Below are 26,209 nucleotides of genomic sequence, written 5' to 3'. Positions count from 1 at the left end.
TTAATTGTCTAGCAGGTAGATCTGTTGAAACTGGAAAACTTTTTAGGTGACATAAGGCTTCTGTAGAATGATTGAAGTGGGTGGAGTCCTCCTCTGTGTGGGCAATGTAATCTGCTGCATACAGTAGAAACAGTATCTTTTCCCGAGGCAGAATTTAAGGGCTTAATCCTGCAAGGTACTGAGCACTTGCAACTCTCATGGCTTCAGAGAGAACCTTGCAGGGTCAAGCTCATAGAGTAGCTGGGATTTGCTTTTTCCTAAAGACGACAGATGTGCTTTGGTTGTATTTGTGTCTGACCCAGCCCAAAAACAAAGTGCTATGTGCAGTACTGGAAGGGCAGAGGACACAGCTGTGAGGGGGAGGGGTCTCTTCAGTTCAGTGGTTCAATGCAGAGGAGAAGAATTAAAATTGTTATAATAAAGACAGGGATTGCCTGCTACTTGTGATGTTTGATACGGCATGAGGTTTTCTCCATTTTTTGTGAACATACCTCATTTCGTTTGGAGTGCTGCCTGTCATTCACTGTAGATGGATTTATTTGACTTGCTGACAAATCAGTGTTTGTTTATGAATATCTTTTGCTGTTTTCCTGTAAAAATCTATGTGGCATTTTACCCCTGTGAACATTTGGCTAGCCAGCATCAGCTTGGAATGCCAGCTAGAGCTTCATAGCTTTACTGGATGAGCTGAATTCTTGTTCGATCTCTGTCTTTGTTATACTCTTTTTAGGGCTTGTGTTCCTTTTTGTTCAGATTTTAAAAGAAATTAAGCATCTTCTCCTCCATGTGTACATCTGTATATCTTCCTCAGTGGAATGTGACTGATTTCTTTGTTGTTTTTTGTAAATACAGACTCTTTAGTGCAAAGAATTATTACGCAGAAATAATTTGAAAAAGGAAAACATAGTTGAAACCAAGAACATCAGTGTCACATTTGCATGTGCTATAACATTCTTATCTTCTCATGGATCCATCACCTTTTTTTAAAAAATTCTAGAGCTTCAGATGCTTTACAGTGAAATACGGCAAGTGCGGTAATCTATTGAGAGCCAGATTTCAGAGCTCAGGTCATGTATTCAGTGGGAGCTGCTGGTTGCTGAGTACTTTTGCAGATCTAGCCCTGAGGTCTTATAGGGGCTGATCCAAAACCCACTGAAGTCCATGGGAGACTTTCCACTGATTTTAGAGGGCCTTTGAATCAGGCTCCTAAAGAATCAGAATTGTGGTGTTATAGGATCAGATCCTATGATAGTGGGTGCGTAGAAAACTTTTAAGATTGGTGCTAACACCACAGCAGGTGGAGATATTCTCTAATTGTGTTTATTGTACATAACAGGTGTCCCTGACTGAAGATTTGATGTTCACATTTAACAGAAAATTATGTACAGTAACTCCTCACTTAAAGTCGTCCTGGTTAACGTTGTTTTGTTGCTGATCAGTTAGGGAACATGCTCGTTTAAAGTTGTGCAGTGCTCCCTTACAATGTCGTTTGGCAGCCGCCTGCTTTGTCCACTGCTTGCAGGAAGAGCAGCCCGTTGCAGCTAGCTGTTGGGGGCTTGGAACCAGGGTGGACCGGCAGCACCCTATCAGCTCCCTGCTCCCCTAAGTTCCCTGTGCAGCAGCCACCTAGCAGGCTATCAATTGCCAGCAGTTCAGCTGTCCCTCCCCCCACTGCCATGTGTTGCTCCTGCCCTCTGCCTTGGAGCTGCTCTCCAGAACCTCCTGCTTGCTGTGTGGGTGGGGGAAGAGGGCTAATGTCAGGGTGTCCCCCTCCCTCTTGCTCCTGCACCCCGCTTACACCATCTCCATAGAGCAGGGATACACACGACAGAGTTCAGGACGAAGGGAGCTTCCTGGCAGCAGCTGTGGTCTCAGCTTGCTGATTAACTTAACAAGGCAGTGTACTTAAGAGTGGGTCAGCGTACTTAAAGGGGAAATGCGAATCTCTCACACGCACACACACAGTCTCTCTGTCTCCCATGCTGTCTCCCCTCCCTCCGTTCCTGCTGCCTTGTAGAGTGTGAGGCTACATTAACAACGAGTTAACCCTTGAGGGCTCAGCCAATTGCTAGTTCATCATTTAGCAGAAAGGCATTCCCTGGGAAATATATATATATATATATATATATATATATAGTCTTTTGTCTGGCAAAAAAAAAAATTCCCTGGAGCCTGACCCCTCTATTTACATTAATTCTTATGGGGAAATTGGATTCACTTAACATTGTTTCACTTAAAGTCTCATTTTTCAGGAATATAACTACAACGTTAAGTGAGGAGTTACTGTAATAGGATTTAAATACTTGTAGATACTTGGAGAAGAAAAGAAGAAAAAAATATTAAATTAGATCTTTTTTATTTTTACAGGCCGAAACAAGAACATGAACCTGAGTGGCCGGCCTTACCGACATATTGGTGTGCTTGGAACATCCAAACTGTACATGATACGGAATCAAATATTTACTTTTACCCCTCAGGTGAGCATGTTAAACTAATAGGAAAACTTCCATGGACCTAATATCTAGTGATTCTCTTTGTGACTCCACTCTAGGTCCAGCAGGACTGATAAAGCAGCTGTACTTTGCTTTGCTCTTTTATAGAAGTTGGATGCCAGCCAAATAGTAATGCCGATACAGCCCTTTCTGTCTCTAAGCAGAGCCCAGCTCCTATAGGCTTATGATCCAGTGAAGAGCACACTAGATCAATAGTACAAAATCACTGCCCTCACCACAATTCTGGCTGCTTAAAAAAAAAAAAAAAAAAAAAAAAAAAAAGGAGTGGGAGAGAGAGAAATAGTTTATCTGAAGAGCTGATCACTTAATAAATCTTTCTACTAATTACTTCAGTTGAAAGTGTAGTTCCAGTTTATCATGTCAAGAATTATAAACCTCCAGGAGCATGGAATCTGATCTGTGCATTATATCCTCACCATGGCCAGCAGTGCTACAGAAAGGAAATCTATTCTTTCTGTTTTCTCTTAAAAGTCCTTCTGAATATATGTTTGCAAGAAAAATCCTGTATTTTAGAAGAAATGGTCCTTTTTGTCCATTTAATAAAATATTCCATACTTCTAAGTACAGCCTTATTATAGGTTGCTGTAATTCATCCCTGGAAAATTGTGCTTGCCCCAGAGCTCATAATGAGAGTCCTGAGAGGATATAAAATTAGGATCTGCATCCATCCACGATCTCCAAAAATGGTCTGTGAATAATCACATCCGCAGATATAAAGCGGATAACCGCGGATTTGCAGTGCTCTACTCATAATTTCTTTTTCATGGACAAATGAAATATCATTTCTTTCATTATCACCAGTCTGTATGGTAAAGGATAGGAAAGTAGATTTTATACCTGGGCTAGTAAATTTTCATTATAGTACCATGCAAGGCCAGGTTAATTAGAGCTGTTTCCTTTTCAGCCTAGCAATGTCTGTAGGGCTTTTATAAATGACTTAAGGAATGAAAATGAAAAAAGAAAACTGAAAGAATACAAGCACTGGTAAAGACTTAACGTATATGTTTTCTGCTCTCCAGTTTACTGATCAGCACCACTTCTACCTGGCTCTAGACAATCGGATGATTGTGGAGATGCTCAAAACAGAGCTGGCTTACCTCACCTCTTGCTGGAGGATGACTGGAAGACCAACCCTCACTTTTCCCATCACCCACACCATGCTCAGTAAATTTGATTTTGTCTCTGAGACTATCCCAGGCATAGATGATTATTGTAGAGGAATAGGAGGGTGAATTTGAGAACAGGAAGATTGCATGTCTATCATTATTTTCTCTGAATTTTAAATGTTAAGAACACAGGTTTGACTTCTTCAGGCTTGTGCCATATTTGAATGGCGACATGATGATTTATAAGGAATTATAAGGGTTTTTTACCCCTCCTCTCTATCCTTGCATCTCCCCACTGTACCTGTCCTGTTTCTGTCTAAGGAACACTTAATAGAAATTCTATTTGAAACTTGTTATCAATGCTTTTGAATAAGTTAGAGTGGTGTGCTGCCTTTATGTGGCCTCTGTCTTGAACCTATGCCTAGTTTTCATTGAAGGGGACAGCTAGTCAGTCTACTTGCTGGCCATATTTACCCTTTAATAAAATGTTCCTAAACACTAAAAGTAGTCCCCACATAAGCTAAGGACTCAGTCACACACAGCTGTGTAAACACAATTGGGATCCTAATCAGTGACTCAATATCCATTTTAAAATCAAAACTGTTTTGGTTACTTACAAGAAAACTGATCATGTTAAAATGGTCAAGTGATTTAAAATATTAAATAGGCATTTGTTCCCAAACTAAATAAAACTTTCATGTTTCTTTCTAGTTGATGATGGCTCTGACATTGATCCAGTAGTGCTTGCAACCATAAGAAAATTAGAGGATGGGTATTTTGGAGGGGCAAGGTAATGTCACTGTCCAAAAGCAATTATTCTACTGTTTCTTTGAAGTAAGTCCCATTTAATGCCCCTCCCCCTCCCATTTTGAAGATCTGAGTGGTTGATAGGCCTTGTGCTAGCCCTTTCCATAGGGGTGAATTTCAATCTGAATTGTTACATGGAAATTAGTCACTATTTGGATCTACAAATAACAGCAATGTAAAGTTCTTAGCAGAACTCAGGCCTACAGATCTAACATCCATCATTTTTATTAACAGATTGTTCTTTTGAGAAGGCTTGAAATTAAATCTTAATTAAGCATCAATATTGGATGTTGGGGATTTGTGGGTTTTCAGAAACATGGTATAAAAAACAATTATCTTCATTAAAATACTTATCACATTTTTGAAATTAAAGGTGCATTATATAGGTGTATGTATGAATATGTGTGTACACTTCTCCCCCCCCCTTCCCATTAGGTTATAAATAAAAATAATGTTATATGATGCTTATTTGTTTACTATTTCCACACTAGTTTTCTACTAAACTTCCAACTATTGGCACCTCTCTGAGCCTTAAATCAGCTTTACATCCTACCTGCGTCTTTTAATTTTTGTCAGAGGAGGCTGAACCCATGGTCTCAGTGGTGCTGAATCCTTTTCCATTAAACAACTAGCATTCTATGGGAATTAGTTCCTGCTCCAAAAAGATAAAATTCTCTCTCTTACTATATGTAGGTACAGCTCCTTGCACAATGGGGCTGTGACCTTATTTGGGCCTCTAGGAACTAGTATAATACAAATAAATAATAATAGCTACAACAGCATCCACCAGATCTGTGATTATTTACTGGGCACATTTATTGTTTTGTTTCTTTCCTGGTACCAATTATTGCCTAATTACCAAATGTGGATGCGACAGTGGACCTGGTTGGATTTTGAAGGGGTTTCCAGTGTTGTCCAACAAAGCAAAATCCAATATAAAGATGTTAATTCTTTCTTACATGCTTTCATGTTTGCAGGGTAAAGCTAGGCAAACTGTCAGATTTTCTTACCACCTCGTTCTATACACATCTGAGCTTCCTAGATCCAGACTGTGACGGAAAGCTATTTGATGATTCTAATGATGGCTGTGATAGTCCTGAAAGTGGATATGAATTAGAAGGCTATCCAGATGATTTCTGTGACAAAGGTAACAATCTTTAACTTGGAAGTATTGTGTGTCCTGTTGTTATAATTAACTCCTAAGTTTACTATAATACCTAATTTAGAGGAGAGAAAAAAGATCTTTATTTTCACTGTTGACTTTATGTGCATTTGACAGTTGATGGTCAGTTGCTCTGTGTCTCTGGCACTAGTACAGTGACAATACTCATGTATTTCTTTGGGAGGGAAGTTCATGTGCAAGTTCTTCCCCAGCCCTCATAAGAGGGTGTTTACCAGTAATAGCAGCAGCAAAACTGACAGTGAACTTAGGTGTGTGCATGAACATGTGTGGTAGCGTTGCTCTATGGCCCAGCCAAAAGACCCTTCTAAACATCAGCTGGAGAACCACTTCCCCTGCTTTTGTTTTGTTTTGTTTTGTTTTTGCTTTTAAGGAAAAAATCCAGGAAATACTACTTAAAAGGAGAAACCTATTAGAAACACAGGATTTTTTTTTCCAAGTTCAATTAAAAAAAAATCCAGTTGAAAGTGTCCCTTCGCTATGTAGTCTCTCGTCTTTTTTGCCTTTCTGTTGTTTTTCAGTGGAAAAAAGATAATTGTGCCTCTAAAAGGAAGCACATGTAAATATTTCCAATCACTTCTTTGAATAAGCCTTTTCTATCTGTCTCTCTCTCCAGAAAGCCAAGATGAGCTGGACCAGTATATAAACGATATGCTGCAAAGCACAGCGCTTAAGTGCTACCTGCCTCCAACTTCAAAGAATGCTAATCAACCTCATGTGTTCAGTGCTGTTCACTCCATGCGAGAGATACTGTTAATAATGGCCAAGGCAAAGGGTTTGGATGTTCCGTGTATGTTTTCTCTGATTTTTAATTCTTACTGGATGATAAATATGATAAATGTAAATAACAGAATTTGATGATTGATGACACAAGTAAATTGCAGTTGCTAGAAAGTAACAAAGTAGTGTGTTACTCTGTTTTCAGTATGATTGCTTCATTATTCCCACAAGTATCAGGGGGTAGCCGTGTTAGTCTGTATCCACAAAAACAACAAGGAGTCCGGTGGCACCTTAAAGACTAACATGTATTTGGACATAAGCTTTCATGGGTAAAAACCTCACTTCTTCAGATGCATGGATAAATATTACAGATGCAGGTGTAAATATACTGACACATGACGAGAAGGGAGTTACCTGACAAGTGGAGAACCAGTGTTGACAGGGCCAATTCGATCAGGATGGATGTAGTCTGCTCCCAATAAGAGATGAGGAGGGGTCAATTCCAGGAGAGGCAAAGCTGCTTTTGTAATGAGTCAGCCACTCCCAGTCCCTATTCAAGCCCAAATTAATGGTGGTAAATTTGCAAATGAATTTTAGTTCTGCTGTTTCTCTTTGAAGTCTGTTTCTGAAGTTTTTTTGTTCAAGTATAGCTACTTTTAAATCTGTTATAGAATGTCCAGGAAGATTGAAGTGTTCTCCTACTGGCTTTTGTATGTTACCATTCCTGATGTCCGATTTGTGTCCATTTATTCTTTTACGTAGGGACTGTCTGGTTTGGCCAATGTACGTGGCAGAGGGGCTTTGCTGGCACATGATGGCATATATATGACATTAGTAGACGTGCAGGTGAATGAGCCTCTGATGGTGTCGCTAGAGTAGATATGGGGACAGAGTAAGCAACAAGGTTTGCTACAGGGATTGGTTCCTGGGTTAGTGTTTCTGTGGAGTGGTGTGTAGTTGCTGGTGAGTACTTGCTTCAGGTTGGGGGGCTGTCTGTAAGCGAGGACTGGCCTGCCTCCCAAGGTCTGGGAGAGTGAGGGATCATTTTCCAGGATAGGTTGTAGATCGTTGAAAATGTGCTGGAGAGGTTTTAGCTGGGGGCTGTACGTGATGGCCAGTGGTGTTCTGTTATTTTCCTTGTTGGGCCTGTCCCGTAGTAGGTGATTTCTGGGTACCCATCTCCCTCTGTCAATCCGTTTCCTCTCTTCCCCAGGTGGGTATTGTAGTTTTAAGAATGCTTGATAAAGATCTTATAGGTGTTTGTCTCTGTCTGAGGGATTGGAGCAAATGCGGTTGTATCTTAGGGCTTGGCTGTAGACAATGGATCATGTGATGTATCCTGGATGGAAGCTGGAGGCATGTAGGTCAGTAGGTTCCTGGTATAGGGTGGTGTTTATGTGACCATCACTTATTTGCACTGTAGTGTCCAGGAAGTGGATCTCTTGTGTGGACTGGTCCAGGCTGAGGATGATGGTGGGATGGAAATTGTTGAAATCATGGTGGAATTCCTCAAGGGCTTCTTTTCCATGGGCCCAGATGATGAAGATGTCATCAATGTAGCGCAAGTAGAGTAGGGGCATTAGGGGACAAGAGCTGAGGAAGCGTTGTTGTAAGTCAGCCATAAAAATGTTGGCATGCTGTGGGGCCATGTGGGTACCCATAGCAGTCCCACTGACTTACTCCCACAGTCCTATGTCATTTCATGGTAACTGCAATTAACATACCACAGAACTTAAACATTTAATCCAAATGACAATATGAAATCTGTTGCAACTAGACCGATTTATTTTGTACTCATATTTGCAGGTGTTGTTTTTGAGTGGAACTCCAGTTACAAAAAACAGATAAAGACATGGGAAGTGGGATACCACAATGTGATTGGATGTTTTGTGATATTTTAAAATGGACTGAACACTTTTGTTTTTAGTAAGGACATTGGGAAATGAAACATCTTTAACACTAGAAATTGCCAGTTGATCTACATAAACTCCAGAATTACAAGAATAAATAGAAAAAAGGACTGGATTATAAACAATAATGGATAGACTGAAGGGCTATTAGATAATTTACCAGCTAAACGCATCTGTAAATAGACGTGTAACATATATGGAAATCCAGTGTCCATTGAAATTAATGGAAAGACTCCACTGGATCTTGGATCAGGCCCTATATAAATAATATATATTAATATTGTACAAACCTGTTATCCTTATCCCCCATCCTTCACAAATAGCCTGTCCTGGGGCTATAATAAAAACAATGTGAAATTAACCAGGTGTTTGCCCAATCACTTTGCTTCTATTATCCCACTCTCTTTGTTTTCACCTGTCTTTTGTCATTTTAGGTCCCAATCAAGGAAAGCACACCCTTAACTTTAAGCATATGAGTTGTGCTTCTTGCCTTAGTTGGACTATTCTTGTGCTTAAGGTTTATCAGACACTTAAGTGTTGTGCTAGATTGCATCATTAGACTGTAAGATCTTTGGCACATAGACTCTCTTTTACTCGGTGTTGGTAAAGAATCTAGCACAATGGGGCACCGACTTTGCTTCAGCCTTTGGGCTCTACTATATGATAAATCACATTGGATCAGTCTCTATTTAAGGAGATAAGATAAAAACCTGAGAGTGAAGCTTGGTATATAAGTTACGTGTACCATGTCCCAGACAGCATGGCTCTTGCATTCTGATTGCTAGAGGTGTTTCTAACATTTTTACTCAGTATTATTCTTTTACCCAATGTTGCGTTTCCTTTGCATGTTATTTTAGATTGTTTTGCTTTTCAGGTGTTTCTATGTCTCTGCCAACTAAAGTTTTGAACACTCACCGGAAATCTCTGAATCTCGTTGATTCTCCACATCCTCTTGAAGTGAAGGTGAGCTAGTGGAATGGTTATACATCAAGTCCTGGAAGATTGTATTTGGAATGAATTTTTGGCCATTAAAGGGGTTTTTGTTTGGAAATTATAGTTAATTGTATGTTATTGAATGAAATGCTTCCTTTAACATTAGCAAAACACTGTAAAATAACTTGTACTTATCTTTTAGAGGCAAATCCTGCCCCACCCTCTTCATAGCCATATAGGGATGATAGGCCGCGAGACCAGAGCAATGGAGGGACAGCATACTGGGAACTTAGTGCAATCTGTACTCCCCATCCACCATTGAGCTGTTCTCCAAGGAGTTCAATTCACAGCAGTGTGTGAGGAGGAGGATTTGTGAAAGGACAGTGCATGGCTGGTGGCTATGTGGTTTTACCAGCCAAACGCCACCAGGATGGAGATATAGCTCCAACAGAGGCTACTGCAGTCATAAGAGTGCACTGTCAGCTGCAAAATGTTTCATATCCCGAAAGCATGGGATTCCACCACTGGCAGGATTTCTCTATTCAAAGGCCACTGTTAGCTTATGCGGAAAAAAGGATATGGTCCTGAGCACATTAGTCATGCAACGCCCGACAGTTTATTAAACAGAATCACTTCTTTGGCCAAAAATCTTTCTCGCATTATAATATCTCTGCTGCCTCAGTGGACCAAAAATATTTGTGACCATAGAGGGAATGTTCCATACTAGCTGCTATATTTTCTAGGATTAATCACCATCTTCACTGTAGCTTGATGCAAACTGCATGGTGTATCTAAATTTCAATTAAGGAATTGCATTACTTTGCATTATTATGTCTTCTCCAGTGAGTAGCCAGAGCTAATGAGTTAGTGTTCCATCTACTTATTCTTTCATACTTTTGTTGGTGTGTGTTTTTTTTTTTTTTTTTTTTTTAAAAATCTCTTCTGTCTTTGATGATCAGGATCCTGAAGCTGTTTTGCACTTGCCCAAAGATGATCATGGTGAACTGGATTGTGAGAAGTTAGTTGAACAGCTGAAGGAGTGCCCAACTCTACATGATCAAGCAGATATATTATATGTCTTGTATATAATAAAGTAAGTTATCAAGGGTTTTCTGAATTGTCTCTTCAGCTTGTCTGGCAGTTCCATCACAGGTTCCCCAAACAAAAGCGTAGATACTGTAAACATTTGTCTACTCTAATAATTTGTTTTTATAGGGATATTTACAAGTACCTTAAGTACACTTAATGCATATAGGTACAGATTTTAGGTGAGACAGGTAAGAACACAAGGACTTTAATGAGGAATTGTTTAGCATAAAATATGCACTGGCACTTGAGGCCTGGAACAAAGCTCACTGGAATCAAATACGTAAGTCTTCTATATTCGCAAAATACAGTACATGATACAATATTATTGTGCACCAATAAGTTCACAAGAAGTTGGAGTAGAATTTTTATACGCAGGTAGGTAGGCATGTGGACATTTGGTGCAGAATTGTTTCGCTGTGTTATTTTTCAGTGTGTATATATAAGAGTATTGCTTGTCTGGATAGAGTACAAATGTAGTTTTTAATGAATTTTTCTTTGTTTCTTGCATGTTAAAGTGACCCGTTGGCTAAAATCCAACAATCCTCAAAACACTCTTGGGAATGTCTAATTGGAGCTGCTAAACATAGTAAAATAGTTCAGTGAATAAACAGGGTTGATGAGAACAGAACACAAATTTAACTCAACAGCAGTCTTGTAAGAGTGTATTTGCTAACACATACTAATTCATTTATTTATTTTTTTTTATGTTGAAGAAACACTACAGGACATTGGCAGAGAGTTAGCTTAAGGTCTGGGACACTCACCCACTGCTGGGTTTTCTTAATAACACACATGGTCTTTCGTTTGCTTCTGTGTTTAGCTTCTCACAGCAGGGCCTTTATAGCCTCTGGGATCTTTCTGAGCATATGTGTAGCAGCCTCATTTTTCTCCCTTGCCCTTTATATCAACCCACCACATTTTCACTGTGTTGGGCCAATGTCACAGCAACATCAACTTTCCAAAGGCAAGCCCCCTTTGATGCACTGCTTCCCATCAAAATTAGGTGGGGCAGCACTGTGGTAATATTATGAAGCATAGTCAACAGGGAGCCAAGTTCTTCACCATCATGACACCCTTGGAAGGAGTTAAGAACACAGGAGATGAACAAACAGTTTATCTGAACCTCTTCTTCATGCCCCTTCCAGAAGTTTAGAAATATGAAAGATGTAGTTTCCCAAGAATAATGTCACTATCATTTCATTTGTATAATCTCCAGGAGTTTTCTCCAGAGTGTTTGGATTCCTATGACCTATTGCTAGAGTGCAGAATTCTCAAACCCCAAAGATAGTGGCAAAAATACTCACTGCCTCTTTCAACACCTTCACCATAACGACAGCACCAGTATTAACACACCACCTTCCGCTGGTGCCCAGAAGATGTCAAATCTAATAGGGTATAGTGTGGAAGTTTGATTAACAACTTGAAAAAAGGCAACATGAAAAAATCGATGAGAAACCCTGGACACGCTGAAGAAACTAATGAAATCTTCAGCACTGTTGGTGAAGGCTGCTGTTATATGGCTTTGTCCTGCAAGGTACTGAGCACTTTGGTCCTGATCCAACAGAGTGTCTAAACATATCCTTAACTTAAAGCATGAGAGCAGTTCTGTTGACTTCAGCGAGACTACTCACATGCTTAACTTTAAGCAAGAATGTAAGTGTGGCAAAGAGATTTATGTGCCCAAATCCTCTTAACTTCTAATAGATACCTAATTGCCCTCTATGCTTGTAAATTCCTTCCCAAGTGATCTGTTGGATTAGGACCAGACTGCTTGGCACCTTGCAGGATCATAGGGGAGTTCAGTATCCTGGTTTCACCATCTGTCATATCTCTGCATGGATGGTCTTTAGAAATCTGCATTCTTTGCTTCTGGGCACCAAAGTTGTCATTTCTACTTTTTCTTCCGGCAGAGGCCCAGACTGGGATACAGAGCTGAATGGACAGTATGGAGTCACCGTTCATTGTCTGCTCAATGAGCTCTACAGCAAGGCAGGCCTGAACCAAGAGTGGGGGTTAATTCGGTACATCTCTGGCATACTCAAAAAGAGAGTGGAAGTTCTGGCTGAGGTATAACAAACACAAGTGTTGCCAATTTATTCAGTTTCCTTCCTGTATGCCCCAGAAACAGATATTCTCAAATAGTTTTGTCTATTAACACTCAAAACACAAATTCCAATGTGGCTTATGTTTACCCCGTTCTGGTTTTACCTTCCATCAAGTGTGTTAAAGCAAACAGAATGCTGTAGTATATTTTAGTGCAACAATGAAGGCTTAGTAACATGAAACCTTACAATAAAACTCTGCCTTTGAACTTCTCTGAGAAAGGTAAAATCTAAGTGAGGTTGCCTGGTTATTTGGAGAATTGAGGGTTGTAGATTAGTGAAGTGAGACTAGAAAGATTCTGCAGTACTGGAGAAGGTTAGATGAAGTTTTTTTTTTGTTTTGTTTTGTTTTTTAAAGGTGTCTTGATTATAATAATTATTTATTTGTGTTACCATAGTGCCTTGGAACCCCAGTCATAGAGTTTAAAGCGAGAAGGGACCACCAGATCAACTAGTCTGACCTTCTGTACATCACAGGCCATCAGTACCCATGCACTAAACCCAACAGTCTAAATTAGGCCGAAGTATTACAGCCCACAGGAGACTAGACTGTTATGTGCCAAAGGCAGAGAATAAGAGGGAGAAAGGTGCACCAGTGCCCAAGACCCTTGTAATGGCAGGGAAATCATAGGCCAGTAAAAAAAGATGGTCCCTTTCCCAAAGAGCTTACAGTCTAAAATCTAAGTATATTGAAATATACAGGAATGACAAAACATCTGGAACTATTTAAGGAAAATAGCAGAAGTCCGTTCCCTACACACTGGGCTTCTCTGCATGTACAGCCTGCTGTCGCGCTTTAGTGAAGAAGCTACTACGCTGATGGGAGAGCATCTTCCAGCTGGCATAGTTAATCCCCCTCCATGAGAGACGGTAGCTATGTCTACACTGGGGGATAGGTCAGTATAACTATGTCGCTCAGGGTGTAGATTTTTCACACCCCTGAGCGACATAGTTATACTGATTTAAGTTTTTGTAATGTAAACCTGGCCATTGATTTCATCCTGATCATTAAAAATTATTTCCTTTCAGCTGTCATAAATAAGTCTCCAATTGCCTTGCTTATACTTAGTTACAGTAAGTGCCTGAGATTTGCGTATTGCTATCATACCGAGCATTTTTCTGCTTGCTTTTTATCCTGTGTAATGGTATTGCAGCGCTTTGACCATCACACACACACACAGGCTACAGTGAGCAATTTGCTGTAGCTGCACTGCACCATTTCCCTAAGTGTGAAGCATGTTCTTTTCCTGTCTTCCCAGAGGGGCCATGAAGGGCTAGCTGAGCATGGCAACATTGAAAAATTTATAAATTAGGATGTTAGGACTCTGACAATGGAGTGCAGGGGAGGATGACAGCAGGTGTGATTAGTTCTCAGGAGGGTTGGGAAACACTGCTCTGTTCTCAATGGGCTTTGATTCAGGACCTTGTATCTGTTAAACTAAACACCAGTCTTACCTTTGCACTAAGACCAACATAAAGAAGGTAACATACAGCAGGACTGTGGGGCAGTACCTATTTGGAAATAAATTGAAGTGTGTAAACTGACTATAGGACAGTATATTCCATACAGATAATCTTTTTTTGAAGGGATACAATTGTTCAGAGGCAGTCTAGCTATAATACACACATTCTGTCTCCCACACATACAAGAAAACTTCAGTGGTGTGTATCTTTATCTATTTTATCTTGTAAATAACAAAGTAATAATAATATAGGAAGAGTTAGAATACTCCATAGGCCAGAGCTAGCACCACTGAAGGTGAAATTGTCATCTCTCTATTGGCTTCAGTGGACCTATGACAATTACTTTAATCTACTTTAATGTACATTTAATCTACAATAGCTGAGGATCTGCCTCTGAACTATACATTTAGTAGCAGATGCAAATACACTGAGAAATTACCGACGAAATGCTTTTTTTTCTTAAAAAACAAAAAATCATTGTTGCCATATAACTTAACAGAGTGGGCTCTCTTGCTTTCTGTATTGTACTGTAATAGGCATGCACAGACCTTCTGTCACACCACAAGCAGCTTACAGTGGGCCTGCCACCTGAGCCACGTGAAAAAACTATTACCGCGTAAGTGTTAGCTCTGTCTTAGTCTGGATGTCTTGTGTTTCAGAGTTCCTACTGCTGATACAGTGTTTCCAAATTATTAACTATTATTTTCAGAAGGAATCATGGGTCCATTAGCTGGAAGGTCTATAAAGCAAAGTTGTTTTGGTGCATTTTAAGTTAGACACTTCAAATTAAAACCTCTAAATCCAAACAGTTGACACATGTAGAAACTAACAAGCATCATAGGTAGTCCTAACTGTCTGGTTCACTTTCCTTAGCCCTCTGCCACCTGAAGAGTTGTCAGCACTTATTTATGAAGCCAGTGGACAAGACATCAGTATTGCAGTCCTTACCCAGGTATAAAACACGTGGAAGGAGTGGGGTTTTTTACTTGCTGTACCTTCTGTTTCTTGTGTTGTCTGGAACTGGCAAGAGTTATAATGAATGCCCCTGAATAGATACCCTTTGTTCATTTGCTCATGCCAGGAGATGGTGGTGTATTTGGCGATGTACGTCAGGTCACAGCCCAGCCTTTTTGCAGAGATGCTCAGACTCCGCATTGGACTAATAATTCAGGTGATGGCTACTGAGCTCGTTCGCAGTTTGAACTGTTCAGGTAAGACCAACTGTACTATAATACTGTAGTAAACAAATATCTCATCTCTTCCCTCCCCCCGCCCCCCAATGATCAACATTTCAGTTACATAGGACAAGACAAATAATTTGCTTATTTTTAACATAGCCCTATTCTTAAAATATCTGTATCAAAATTCTCCCTTCAATAAACACTGTAAAGAAACATTGGGGGGGGGCCTTTAAAAATCGTAAAACAATCGTTCTTTTTTTAAAGCAGACTCCCGATTTTGTGTGTGTGTAGTTTTTAGCTTTTATTTCCCCAGGAAAGCTCAGCTTAAATACAATCTGTTTTAAATTAAATCCTTTATCCAACATACACAGTTAGTTACAAACTTTGAAAATAATCTGCATTCCTAGCATCCTTTTGACATAAAGAAATACCCACAGTCCTTTTAAAAAGTTTCCTAGCCATTTAGACTATGTATCCATTGTCCCGCAGTACGGACTATGGGGATGTGAATTGCAGCGCACACTAGCGTGCTATGCAGTAACTCCCCAATGTGGATGGTGCGGGCACGAACTAAAAGGTCCCTAGTGTGTGTTAACTTAGTCCTGTTTAATGAGGGCTACGTTAACATGAACTAGATATCTTTTAGTTCATGCCTACAGTGTCCACATGGGGGGTAGGGGAGATACATTGCAGTGCACTAGTGTGCACTGCAGTTCACGCACCCCGAAGTCCGAACTGCAGGACTGTGTCGTCAAGCCGTTAGGCTGCCCTGACTAACTCACACTGAGGCCTGGTTTACAACTAAAACTCAGGTTGACCAATCAAAATTTAATGCCCTGTGCTAAATAGTTAGGCCAGTCTAACCCCACAGTAGACACCACAGTGTCACCACAGCAGAATTCTTCCATTGACCTGGCTACCACATCTTAAGGGGGTAGATTTATTACTTTCTGTAGCTGTAATAAGTGTCTACCCTTCATGCACTACAGTGATGTAGCTGTAGCACTTGTAATGTAAACACACCCTGACTTTCAATGAGATTTAGGCTGTAGTGTAGACACAGGCAATGTCAGCAAAATTTGTGTCATGGAGGGCTGTGAATATTCCACTCCTCTGGGCAACATAAGTTACACCAACATAAGCGCCTGTGTGGACAGTGCTATGTCGTCACTCACAGAGGTGGGTTTTTAATGCCGACGGGAAAACTCTCTCCCATTGGCATAGAGCATCTTCACCACACAGGCTGCAGTGGTGCAGCTCTGCTGGTACAGCTGTGCCATTGCAGCACTGTATGTGTAGACCAGGGGTCGGCAACCTGCAGCACACGTGCCAAAGGCGGCATGCGAGCCGATTTTTACTGGCACGCTGCTGCCAGCCGGGGTCCCGACCGCCGGCCCCACTCAGCCCGCTGCCGGCCTGGGTGAATGGAACCCCTGGCCAGCAACGGGCTGAGCAGGGCCGGTGGCCAGGACCCCGGCTGGCAGGAGCTGGCGGACGGAACCCCAGACCAGCAGCGGGCTGAGCGGCTCAGCCTGCTGCCAGTCTGGGGTTCTGTCCGCTGGCCCCACTCAGCCCACTGCCTGCCTGGGTGAACCCCGGCTGGCAGGAGCCGGCGGACGGAACCCCAGACCGTTGGTGGGCTGAGCCACTCAGCCCACTGCTGGTCTGGGGTTCCAGCTTCCGGCCCCTTGCCAGCCGGGGTCCCAGCCATCGGCCCCGCTCAGCCTGCTGCCGGCCTGGGATACCAGCCACCGGCCCCGCTCACCTCGCTGCAGGTCTGGGGTTCCAACCGCCTGGCCCCCTGCCAGCCAGGGTCCTGGCCGCGGGCCCCACTCAGCCCGCTGCCAGTCTGGGGCCCCTGTAAATGTAAAATTTATTACTGGCACGCGAAACCTTAAATTAATGAAGACTTGGCACGCCACTTCTCAAAGGTTGCGGACCCGTGGTATAGACATAGCTTTAGATCTTTTGGAATTTCTACTTGAAGTGACTTTATATCAATTATAAACTTTGAGGCATTCAGCCTTCCCCTAGCTCCCCCTTCTCCCGCCCCCGCAGTCCTAAATATGTTTGGCTGTTGTAGGGTTAGTATCTAAATTTCTGAATATTGACATATTTGCTCTTTAATTTTATTTCCCTGACCTCCCAAAGGGGATATGTAAGACCTATTCTGTGATGTTACTCATATCCTACTGCAAATGGGAATTAAATAAATGAGCTGCACACTGCATAGCTAATACAGCCTAGAAGTTCGTCACAGTAGGAGACAGTGAAGCTGAAGGGAAATCCATGAACAATTGAAGGACTTGCTGAACAGTAAAATCTAAAGTTGTTATAGTCCTGTGTAGCAGTAGCAGCAATTGTCAGAAGTAATAAGAGTTAATTGGTACCAAATCATAGTCAAATCTTGATGCTGATACTGAGTGGACATGGGGTCCACCCAGATTTCTGTGTCCTAGATGGTCTCAGTGTCTGTGGCACACTAAGTGAATCCTGTGTGGGAAGCTTCCAGTCAGCAGCAGCTAGTAGACTTCCCAGTTTTTCCGTCTCCTGGGCATGAAGTCAGAGACTTTGCCACCCTCCCTGGCAAACTGGAGCACACTGATTTAAAAAAAAAATATTACCGCTTGTGACCCAGTATTATACTTAGCTAGTATTTGGGAACTTGTGGGTTATTTCCATTAGGAGGAGAAACTGATGATGGAGTTATGAATTTTTTTTGATGTAATCCTGGTTGTTTACAAAAAAACAAAGTCCTGTTTCCCAGAACGCAATAAGAATGGAAAAGCAGGGGATAGTTTCTTTACTCAAGGTTCCAACCAGCCAGCACTCTGCCCAACAGCTTTCTCTCACTTAACTTTTTCTTGGGGTCATGCTACGAATGCTTCTCTGGCCATCTCTGGGGCTTCCTTGCTGCCTTCTCTGACTGCTTCCATGGTGTTTCTCCTGCTTCTGTCTCTTACACAGACAGCTCCATCAATAATAAAAATATCCAGCTCTCTCTGCATTTGCAATCATTCCTCAGGAAAATTCCTCTGTCCACATAGTTCAGATTCCTGACCAGCAGTCTTGCATGTGGCCTGTGGTTTGGGTGGTGTCTCCTATTGTTTCAGCTATTTTCTTTCATAAAGGAGCTTTAACTGTTTCTTACATCTATCCTGATGAAGGGTAGCTGTTATACCCACTAGCTTCTATGAGGTTTCGCGCAAATCTTAGTACAAATAATAATTAGGGTTCCTTTTATGAAGATTACCTCTTCAGGGTTTGTCAACTACTTTTTGCTTTAAAAAAAAATAAAAGCAAGCATTAATAACAGACTATAACTAGGAATTAACCCTGTTTTCCTAGAAAAAACTATAGTATGAATGACTAGTATAGTATTTGTTCACTAGGTGAAGAAGCCTCAGAAAGCTTAATGAATCTAAGCCCCTTTGATATGAAAAATCTCCTGCACCACATTTTGAGTGGGAAAGAGTTTGGCGTTGAAAGAAGCAGTAAGTTGTCTGTTTGGTTGTTTGAATGTATTATAGCTTGTGCATGTATATATTACGCAAGAGCTATTTAGATGCAGAGTTTATTTTAAGTTTTATAAGCAGCAGTCTCCTCTTTAGAAATGTTTGCTGCAGAGATCCTGATTATCTATGAAACACAAGGCTTTAATATCCAAAAACAAACATACCTGTTATTTTCAGTACCCCAAGTATTATTTTGAACTATAGAATTTTTAATTCAGCAATTTGTAAGACCACTTAATCATTTTTGGACACATCTGTGGAAATATGTGATCTTTCCAGACAGGAGGAATAGGATAAGAATTGTAGTGAGATTGCATCCATCATTTTTATATGTACCAAGAGTGGTCTGTTTATAACCTATCTTGCCCCTCAACGTGTGCCCCAGCCAGGTGACATATCTTATCATGGCAGAGGTAGTTTCATTGTTATGTCATCTCTTCACTTTTGAATGCAGAGTAATCCTTAAAACGTAAACTGTTGTAGGATTGGGCTTTGGTGTGGTCATAGAGCCCCTGCCATGTTGTTGTGCGGGGGACAGATTCATGGTGTCTCAGTGGGAGCTTTGGGAGACATTTTATTAGATTTAGGCATGGAAGGCCAGATTCCCAGCTGGTTAAATGAATGAACATCTGGAAGTGTGAGCCAGAGCAACCCCTGCCTTACACTCTTTTACAGGGCACGATATGTGCTCCCCACTCAGTATAGGCCCAGCTGTGCAGGATGTTACAGATGAGGAGGGGAATGGCCCTCTCTCCTCCACATTTTTAGGGTAGGCTAGGGTTGCTGTCAGGACTAGCCAGGATCACGCTGAGCACTAGGACTAGGGTTGTGTCTGGTCTCTGTGTAGGGGCACAAAAGTGAGACGCTCCTTCTGCCGTGTACCTACATAAGGCCAGATAGGAAGTTTAGCGTTAGTTGATTTCACTTATGTGCACACAGTTAGATGATGATTAAGGTTGATTATTAAACTTAAAACATAGATGTGGGTCTGAAACTGGGAGCTGGTGAAAATGCGTGTGAATGGCAAATATTTATAGATGCCAGATGCTATAGTGTTTCCATCATTTGTTCTGGGCATGTAATGGACATTGACAGAGCAGAGCTCCGTCTCCTTCCTACCTAATGACCATTTTTGAAGGCTCATCCTTTCACAGGTCTGCAAATCATGTTAAGTAACTGCGCATCAAATTGTTTTAAAATATACGTGAATACAGAAAACATGGTGCACTAAAATTAGGCCATGTCAAGCTCTCAGTGATATGCAGACAGACTTTTAAAATGAGAATGTCTAATGTGACCAGGGTTGAACGATATTGAGAACAAAAACATCTGGCCTGTCTAAACTTCGAAGGGCATATCAATAGTTCCCAGGAATTCCTGAGTGGCATTAGAACTGGCTCCTAAATCCATATTTAGGCCAAAATATTTGGAAGGGTTGAGCACTCAGAAAACCCCACTGAAGTCATTGGGAGCTGCAGATTCCCACTAGCTTTGAAAATTGAGCCAAAAATATTTAAATGTCTAAATATGGATTTAGAAGCCTAACTTTAGGCCATTCTGATTTGAAAGTTTGACTTACGCTTTTAATCTTATTGGAAGTAAAGAGGTACCATGGAAAGTGCATAGTCCCAAAATACAAGGTGTTTTTCCTTTAATTTCTACATACAGTTTTAAGTTGTATTCTTATTACTACTTAAACATAGCTTACCTTTAATCTAGAAAACTGCCTTGTTTCTTTCTTTAGTGCGGCCTCTAGATTCCTCTGCCTCCAGCCCAGCAATTTCTATTCATGAAGTGGGGCACACTGGAGCAACTAAAACAGAAAGAAGTGGCATTACTAGACTGAAGAGTGAAATGAAACAGGTGGGAGGATCTCCTTTTCTGTGCGTTCTTTAAGCAGCACAGGATTTATGAAAGTCATTTTTTTAAACCCAGGAGACACAACTGATTTGTTTTTGGTTATATCTGCCCCTTATTATATTCATAGTAAATTCCAAACTTTTCCTATCTGTTTTATTATTTGAAGTCGTGGTGGCTGTTTTAAAAAAAAAAAAAAAAAAAAAGCATGCGAGGGAGAAGGTAAGGAAATCAATTTTTTTCCAAAACATTTTCCTTTTTGGTTTTAATTTAAAATTCTGAAATTAGCGCATTTCAACCAGCTCCTGGCTTGAAGCATTAAGGGCACCTGACTTAGACCAAGTTCCCGTCATTCTTTCTTAGGTAAAGATTCCATTTGCATCAAAGTAAAGATTTGGCTCAAACAATATTCATTCTTGTGTTTTACACCTCTGTTTTTTCTGGCATACAAATCTTTATTGTGACCCATATGTCTCGGGTAAAGAACTCTGTTTACGTTAGCAAATGGTAGGTTGGAAGGCAAACAAAGAGGCATTTTCTTATCTCAGTAGGCAGAGGGATTTGTGAGCTACCTCCCCATTAATGCAGTAACATATGTACGGTATAAATAAGATACCAAGACAGCTGGAGGAGTTTTTCTATGCTGATTACTAGACGCAAACATCTTTTCTGGGAACAGCACATTCGATTCTTATTTACTTTGGCATACAAATGTAATTCTTAAATCGAAACAAGTTTGTCTAATGATTTGGCCGAAATAAATAAGTCCTGATTTAATTTCTCCTGGTGAAAGCTGCTTTTTTTTTTTGGTGGGGGGCTGAATTAATACTGAAGAGAGAGCCAAATCAGGTACTGAGTATAGCCTCATCCTGCACTGGGCTCTGCAAGCAGGGATCTTTACTCTTCCCCCCTTCCCTCCCCCCCCCCACCCCCCGAGTCTTTCCATGCAGATGTAAACATTCACTCAGAAAAGAAATCTTAAGTCCATTTTTCATGTGTTTCTGTGTAGGAGGGACAAGAGTCATTATCCAATGAAACCATTAGGACTCTCTTTTTGCTAATACATTTTCTCATGCAGCAAGTGAGCATTTGGAAAGATAAAACAGTTTAAAAACAAATCTGGTTTGTGTTCTCTATTGTAGGTTATTTTTTTACATTTGTTTAAAATAATTGCATAACTGATTTTTGATTCCAGATGAATAGGAGGTCATCTGCTGATGAAAAGGTGAAATAAATCTATATGTTCATAAGAATGCATGTTTTCCTCCGTCACTACTGACTTATGTACGCTTGTCCTAGAACTAAGGGAACTAAAAGCCTTTTTGTTTGCTCTGAATACAGAACACTTTTTAACATTCAAGTAGTAAATGATTTAATTAATATGGTGCAGTTTTGCCTGTGCTACTGGTGCTAGTTTGTTGTTGTGAGCAGAATGGCCTATGTTCTGGTCTCTCCAGAGGTCTAGCAATTTATATCCTTATACAAATTTAGAGTGTGGATATCAGTCACATGGCAAGGTGTGAATATCTGAGTTAATTTCCTTTCAAATAGAGAACACATTATAATGTCCTGCCTTTTGGAATACCTGACTGGACACTAGATGGCAGCATTATATCGCTCTGCATAGAGCTGTAGCACAGTTGCAACTTTCTGTAGACATTTAAAGGTGGGAAAATGTTTCCTGAGATTAGTCACTTTAGAAGGAGAGGTGCCATTTCTGCACAGAAAAGGAGTTGAGTGGCTTCTTTCCCGCTGAGGAGAGTTGAATTTTTTCCATTCATGCTGATTCCCAGTAGGTTTCATTGAGCCATCAGGAATATTCAGCCTTTAGTATCAGGGGGAAAAACCTGAGTCTTAAAGACATCAATCTGAAGGTGAACATTTTGATTGTTTTGACCTTAGACTGTTTCTATATTGGAGCTGATTTTCAAATGTGCTTAGCACCTCCAGCTCCAATTATTGATTTCGTTGGGTGCTCCATATTTCTGAAAATCAGTCCCATTACTTTTACAGCTTATCTGAATCATTATTGTTTAATCAAAAAGAAAGCTATTAAGAATACCCTTAGGTGCTAATCGGCATCTAATCATTTCTCTTGGAATACTGCCTCACTAGTTTTGCTAAGCATTACCGGCCTGGCTGGCAACTTGCATGATTTGATAGTATGGGATAACATTCTTTCTAGCACTAATATAAGGTAAGGGATGCTGAAGAGAAAATGTAAGCTTGCAATATCGACCCTGCATTTGTGTGGAGGCAGCACCATTCTTTTTTTTTTATCTCATTTGGGTTTTTATGTCCTTGTGCTGTCTGAGGTAGATTCTGTGGAAAGCTTGTGATAGTATAGTAAGAGATGAATGTAAAACTCTGAAGATCCTTAAACATAAAGGGTCTAATTGTGATTTCATTTGCACTAATGTAAATCAGGAGTAACTTCCCTGATGTCAATGAAATTGTACCAGTATGAGAGCCCATTCAGACCCAAAAAATGGTTCTCTTTTAAATTAATAAGTGAGTTTAATTTTTATTGCACCTTTGTTCCTTTTCATGCATGTGTCACTTCATCTTGTTTGTCTTGTCATGACTGACTGACTTTTTTTTATTTCTGTTTTGTAGTTCTTTTATGGGGGCCATTCCATGTCCAGCAGCATGCACGCTTCCAGGTTCATGGTAAAATGCCATTCAGAAATTTGCAGTCTTTTTCTTTTCTCCCTCTGCAGGGACTCTAAACATAATTTGCAGCTTTTCTTATGTGACATTTATGTATTTTTTTTTTTAAACCTTAGCTTTTTGTTTCATTCACCTTCATGGAGGGCCAGCTCTTATTTCTGGTCTTTTATAACAGAAATCTTATTTTCCACATTCTTCTAAATTTTCAGAGTTAAGATGGATTTAGCTACTTGACTAGGAGCTGCGTGGCTAAATCGTGTGCAGCCCTGAACATTTAATGGTAATGTGGAAATATAAGTTTAACCCAATTTATTCTTAGAGGGGTTTTTAGTTATATAAATTTTGAATTCATAAGAGGAAAGAGATAATAGTACTGGTTAGAGCACAGTGTGGGCCAGTTTCCACGTACTGTAATATCTTGCCCTTCTATTCCACCCCTGTTGGGATAAAACTGAGGAGTAATTTTGTCTACTAGGGACTTGGATGAGATTCTCTTCAAATTCACTTTTACTTTTCAATCTAAATAAGAGTTTGAAATTAGGCCTGCCTTTTCATATGAAGGATAAAGCATATTAATTCATTGTGTCAGCTGCTCCTTAACTCCCAAACTCTCCCAGTCTGCATGAACAAATAGCCATACAAGTAAAATGACAAATGTCCAATGTTAGCTATCATAGGTGGTAGGATAACAATTAGCACAGGGCCTACCTGTACTGCACCCAAAGACCAATTGGCTTCATTGTGAAGGCGAGTACATAGGTGCTGGAACTGGGGGTGCTGCCACACCTCCTGGCTTGAAGTGGTTTCCATCATGTTGTACAGGGTTTACAGTTTGGTTCAACATCTCTCAGCACCCCCACTACACGAATTGTTCCAGCATCCCTAGTTGAGTATAATTAAAATCTTCAATATTAGTAGCTGAAAGGTTTCACTTTTATGGGCTCCTAATTCATATCCTCAACGATAACTTTGCAACATCTTTAGTTAGTTTTAATACTCAAAAAACAGAATGTTTTTCTTCATTTCCACATAACTCTCAAAAGTGACCAACTAGCCTTAATAATTCACTGCGCTTTGATCCAAATGCTGTACACGCTGGGTGCAATACATCCCTTTTCAGCAGGTTTGCACCAGATGTAGGCATCATTTAAGACCTGGGAGGTTAACTGGTACATAGGATTTAGGCTGGCCACTGTGGACAGGGATAAATATCATCCACTCTGAATATTAAATTAGTGGTCCAAATCCTGGTCCAGTACACGAAGATGAATTTAAACCCATGGCTTTTACTAGTGTGAATTTCTTCTCCAGCCAGCCATCTCCCTCCAAGGCCTTTAATGGAGAGATCTTCAGCAACTTCAGCTCCTTCCTAGGCTCTCACTCTTAAGAGAGAAGGGAGCTCTTGTCCCCTTCCCAGCATGCCTTGCTTTAGTAACCTGCAGTTCCCAGATGGCCTCTCTGCTTCAGTCCCTCAAATTCCCACCATGCTGCAGTGGACAGCAGAAACCTGAAACTGGGCAATGCTAGGCCTGAAAGCGTCCCTTCACTGTCTTAAAGGGACAGTAAACTCCATTACTCTCACAGTCACCCACCCCTTGTGCTTTTTGGCCAGTGGATCCATGTGCACACAGACCCACAGTACATGTTACACCTCCCAAACCCCATGGATATTGTACAATGTACCATCTCCAAACACTTTTCTGACACAGGCCATTTACCTCTTTGTGGTTTCTCCATGGCCTGCCTGACTCCTGCACAGTAGGTATGTGGCTTTTCAGTCCTTCTGCACCAATGCAAAGAGGGACAGAATTCGGCTCCATATTCTCAGTGCACTTGATTCAAATACAGTGAGTTATTAAATGAGATCTGGATAAACAGCATAGTCAAAACAGGGACAAAATGAAAGACGTGAATATGCACACAGTAATTACTTCAGCACTGGCACTCCTGCTGAACTCCTTCATTACTTAAATGTCATCTTTGCTGAATTAGAGAAAGAAAGCTTGACTTGCATTAGTCAGGAGGATGCTGTACAACGAAAATGAACATATTGCATCAAACCAGCAAAGGTAAGCTGGGGGGTTTTGCATTAGAAGGAAAAGTAGTTATATCACGTTTTAGATTTCAAGTCTGTAGTTTTCTAACATTCTGATCCTGCAGACCTTACTCTGGCTAAACTTCCACAAACTTCAGTAGCAGTTTCTTCTGAGAAAGGACTGGTGGGATCAGGCTGTCAGTGAGCTTCTCTTTAGGCAGTACTCCAGGCGCAGTTATGCCTGGCCCTGCATGGATGCGCAAGAGTGGGCAAGGAGCCTTTCCTACCTTAATGCAGAACTGGACACAATCCAGTTGACTGGAAGGTTTATGCAAGTCTAGAGCCACAGCTAGTGCAAGACTCTTCCCTCTTTGCACAGAACAACAAAGCTGGTTGTAGGCATGTGCATCACCTTGTCATAGCATAGTCTCTCTGCGCTCTTTTTTGTGCACAATATATTCAGAAACTGGCAGTAGTCTCTGCACCACTCCCAATCGCTGCTGCTCCCTAAAAGGCACCCATTTAGCCGTGAGAGTGTTTAAACACCGATGTTTTGCAGATGAACTGTGAAAGTTGTCTACAATAGGCAAGAAATCCCATTTTAATCAGTGCACGCTGTTCTGGTCATGGAACAGAGCCTGCCTCTTCAGTATTTCCAAGTTAGATTCAAAAGGAAATTCCTCTGAAGTATGAAGATGTTTTTAAAGTCATTAAACTTAGATTTTACATAATTATCTTTTGCTCTAACAGACTCATTTGTCCAGCTGGTTGACTTGAAAATGTTTGTGTAAGCACCAACAGATACAGTATAAATCAGCTCACTTGGTCTAGCAGCAAGAGTCCAGCTACGAAAAGTTGCTTCTTCCTTCCCAAAAAATGGGAGGGGCTGCTGTTTTTACTTTGTTACTTTGATTCCCTCTTTAAGACAAGGGGATACCTTCTCAGGCCCCAATCCCCATGAAGGGTATTTGTGAGTAAGGAGAGAGACTCTTGCTTGCTTCTCTGTAAAAACCTGAGGAAGATGGGAACATTGCCCAGGAGTCGCATAGTTTAGGAGGATTGAATGATTCATGTATTATAAGAAGATTCCCGGATTGCCAGGCTGAGTCAGTGTGAAGCGATGGAAG

General features: G+C 40.8%; 1 protein-coding gene across 6 annotated transcripts in view; it reads left to right on the top strand.

Annotated features, from left to right (window-relative positions):
* The window catches only part of PHKA2 (phosphorylase kinase regulatory subunit alpha 2), a 73,299-nt gene that overhangs the window by 31,317 nt on the left and 15,773 nt on the right, over positions 1–26,209 (top strand). For 3 of the 6 annotated variants that reach the window (XM_074967744.1, XM_074967735.1, XM_074967727.1), the window contains 15 exons: positions 2,368–2,477; positions 3,533–3,677; positions 4,331–4,409; positions 5,404–5,573; positions 6,223–6,396; positions 9,111–9,199; positions 10,129–10,262; positions 12,169–12,325; positions 14,361–14,440; positions 14,698–14,776; positions 14,906–15,035; positions 18,398–18,499; positions 20,265–20,383; positions 21,573–21,602; positions 22,994–23,047. In XM_074967744.1, the coding sequence (XP_074823845.1) occupies positions 2,368–2,477; positions 3,533–3,677; positions 4,331–4,409; positions 5,404–5,573; positions 6,223–6,396; positions 9,111–9,199; positions 10,129–10,262; positions 12,169–12,325; positions 14,361–14,440; positions 14,698–14,776; positions 14,906–15,035; positions 18,398–18,499; positions 20,265–20,383; positions 21,573–21,602; positions 22,994–23,047 (1,652 nt within the window). The remainder of the gene's footprint in view (positions 1–2,367; positions 2,478–3,532; positions 3,678–4,330; positions 4,410–5,403; positions 5,574–6,222; positions 6,397–9,110; positions 9,200–10,128; positions 10,263–12,168; positions 12,326–14,360; positions 14,441–14,697; positions 14,777–14,905; positions 15,036–18,397; positions 18,500–20,264; positions 20,384–21,572; positions 21,603–22,993; positions 23,048–26,209) is intronic. The other 3 variants (XM_074967763.1, XM_074967771.1, XM_074967754.1) reach the window with 2 other exon arrangements.

This window comes from Natator depressus, chromosome 1 (genome assembly GCF_965152275.1).
Source record: "Natator depressus isolate rNatDep1 chromosome 1, rNatDep2.hap1, whole genome shotgun sequence".
NCBI lineage: Eukaryota > Metazoa > Chordata > Testudines > Cheloniidae > Natator > Natator depressus.
The sequence above is the reverse complement of the archived record's forward strand: the minus strand, read 5'-3'. Positions and strand labels throughout refer to the sequence as shown.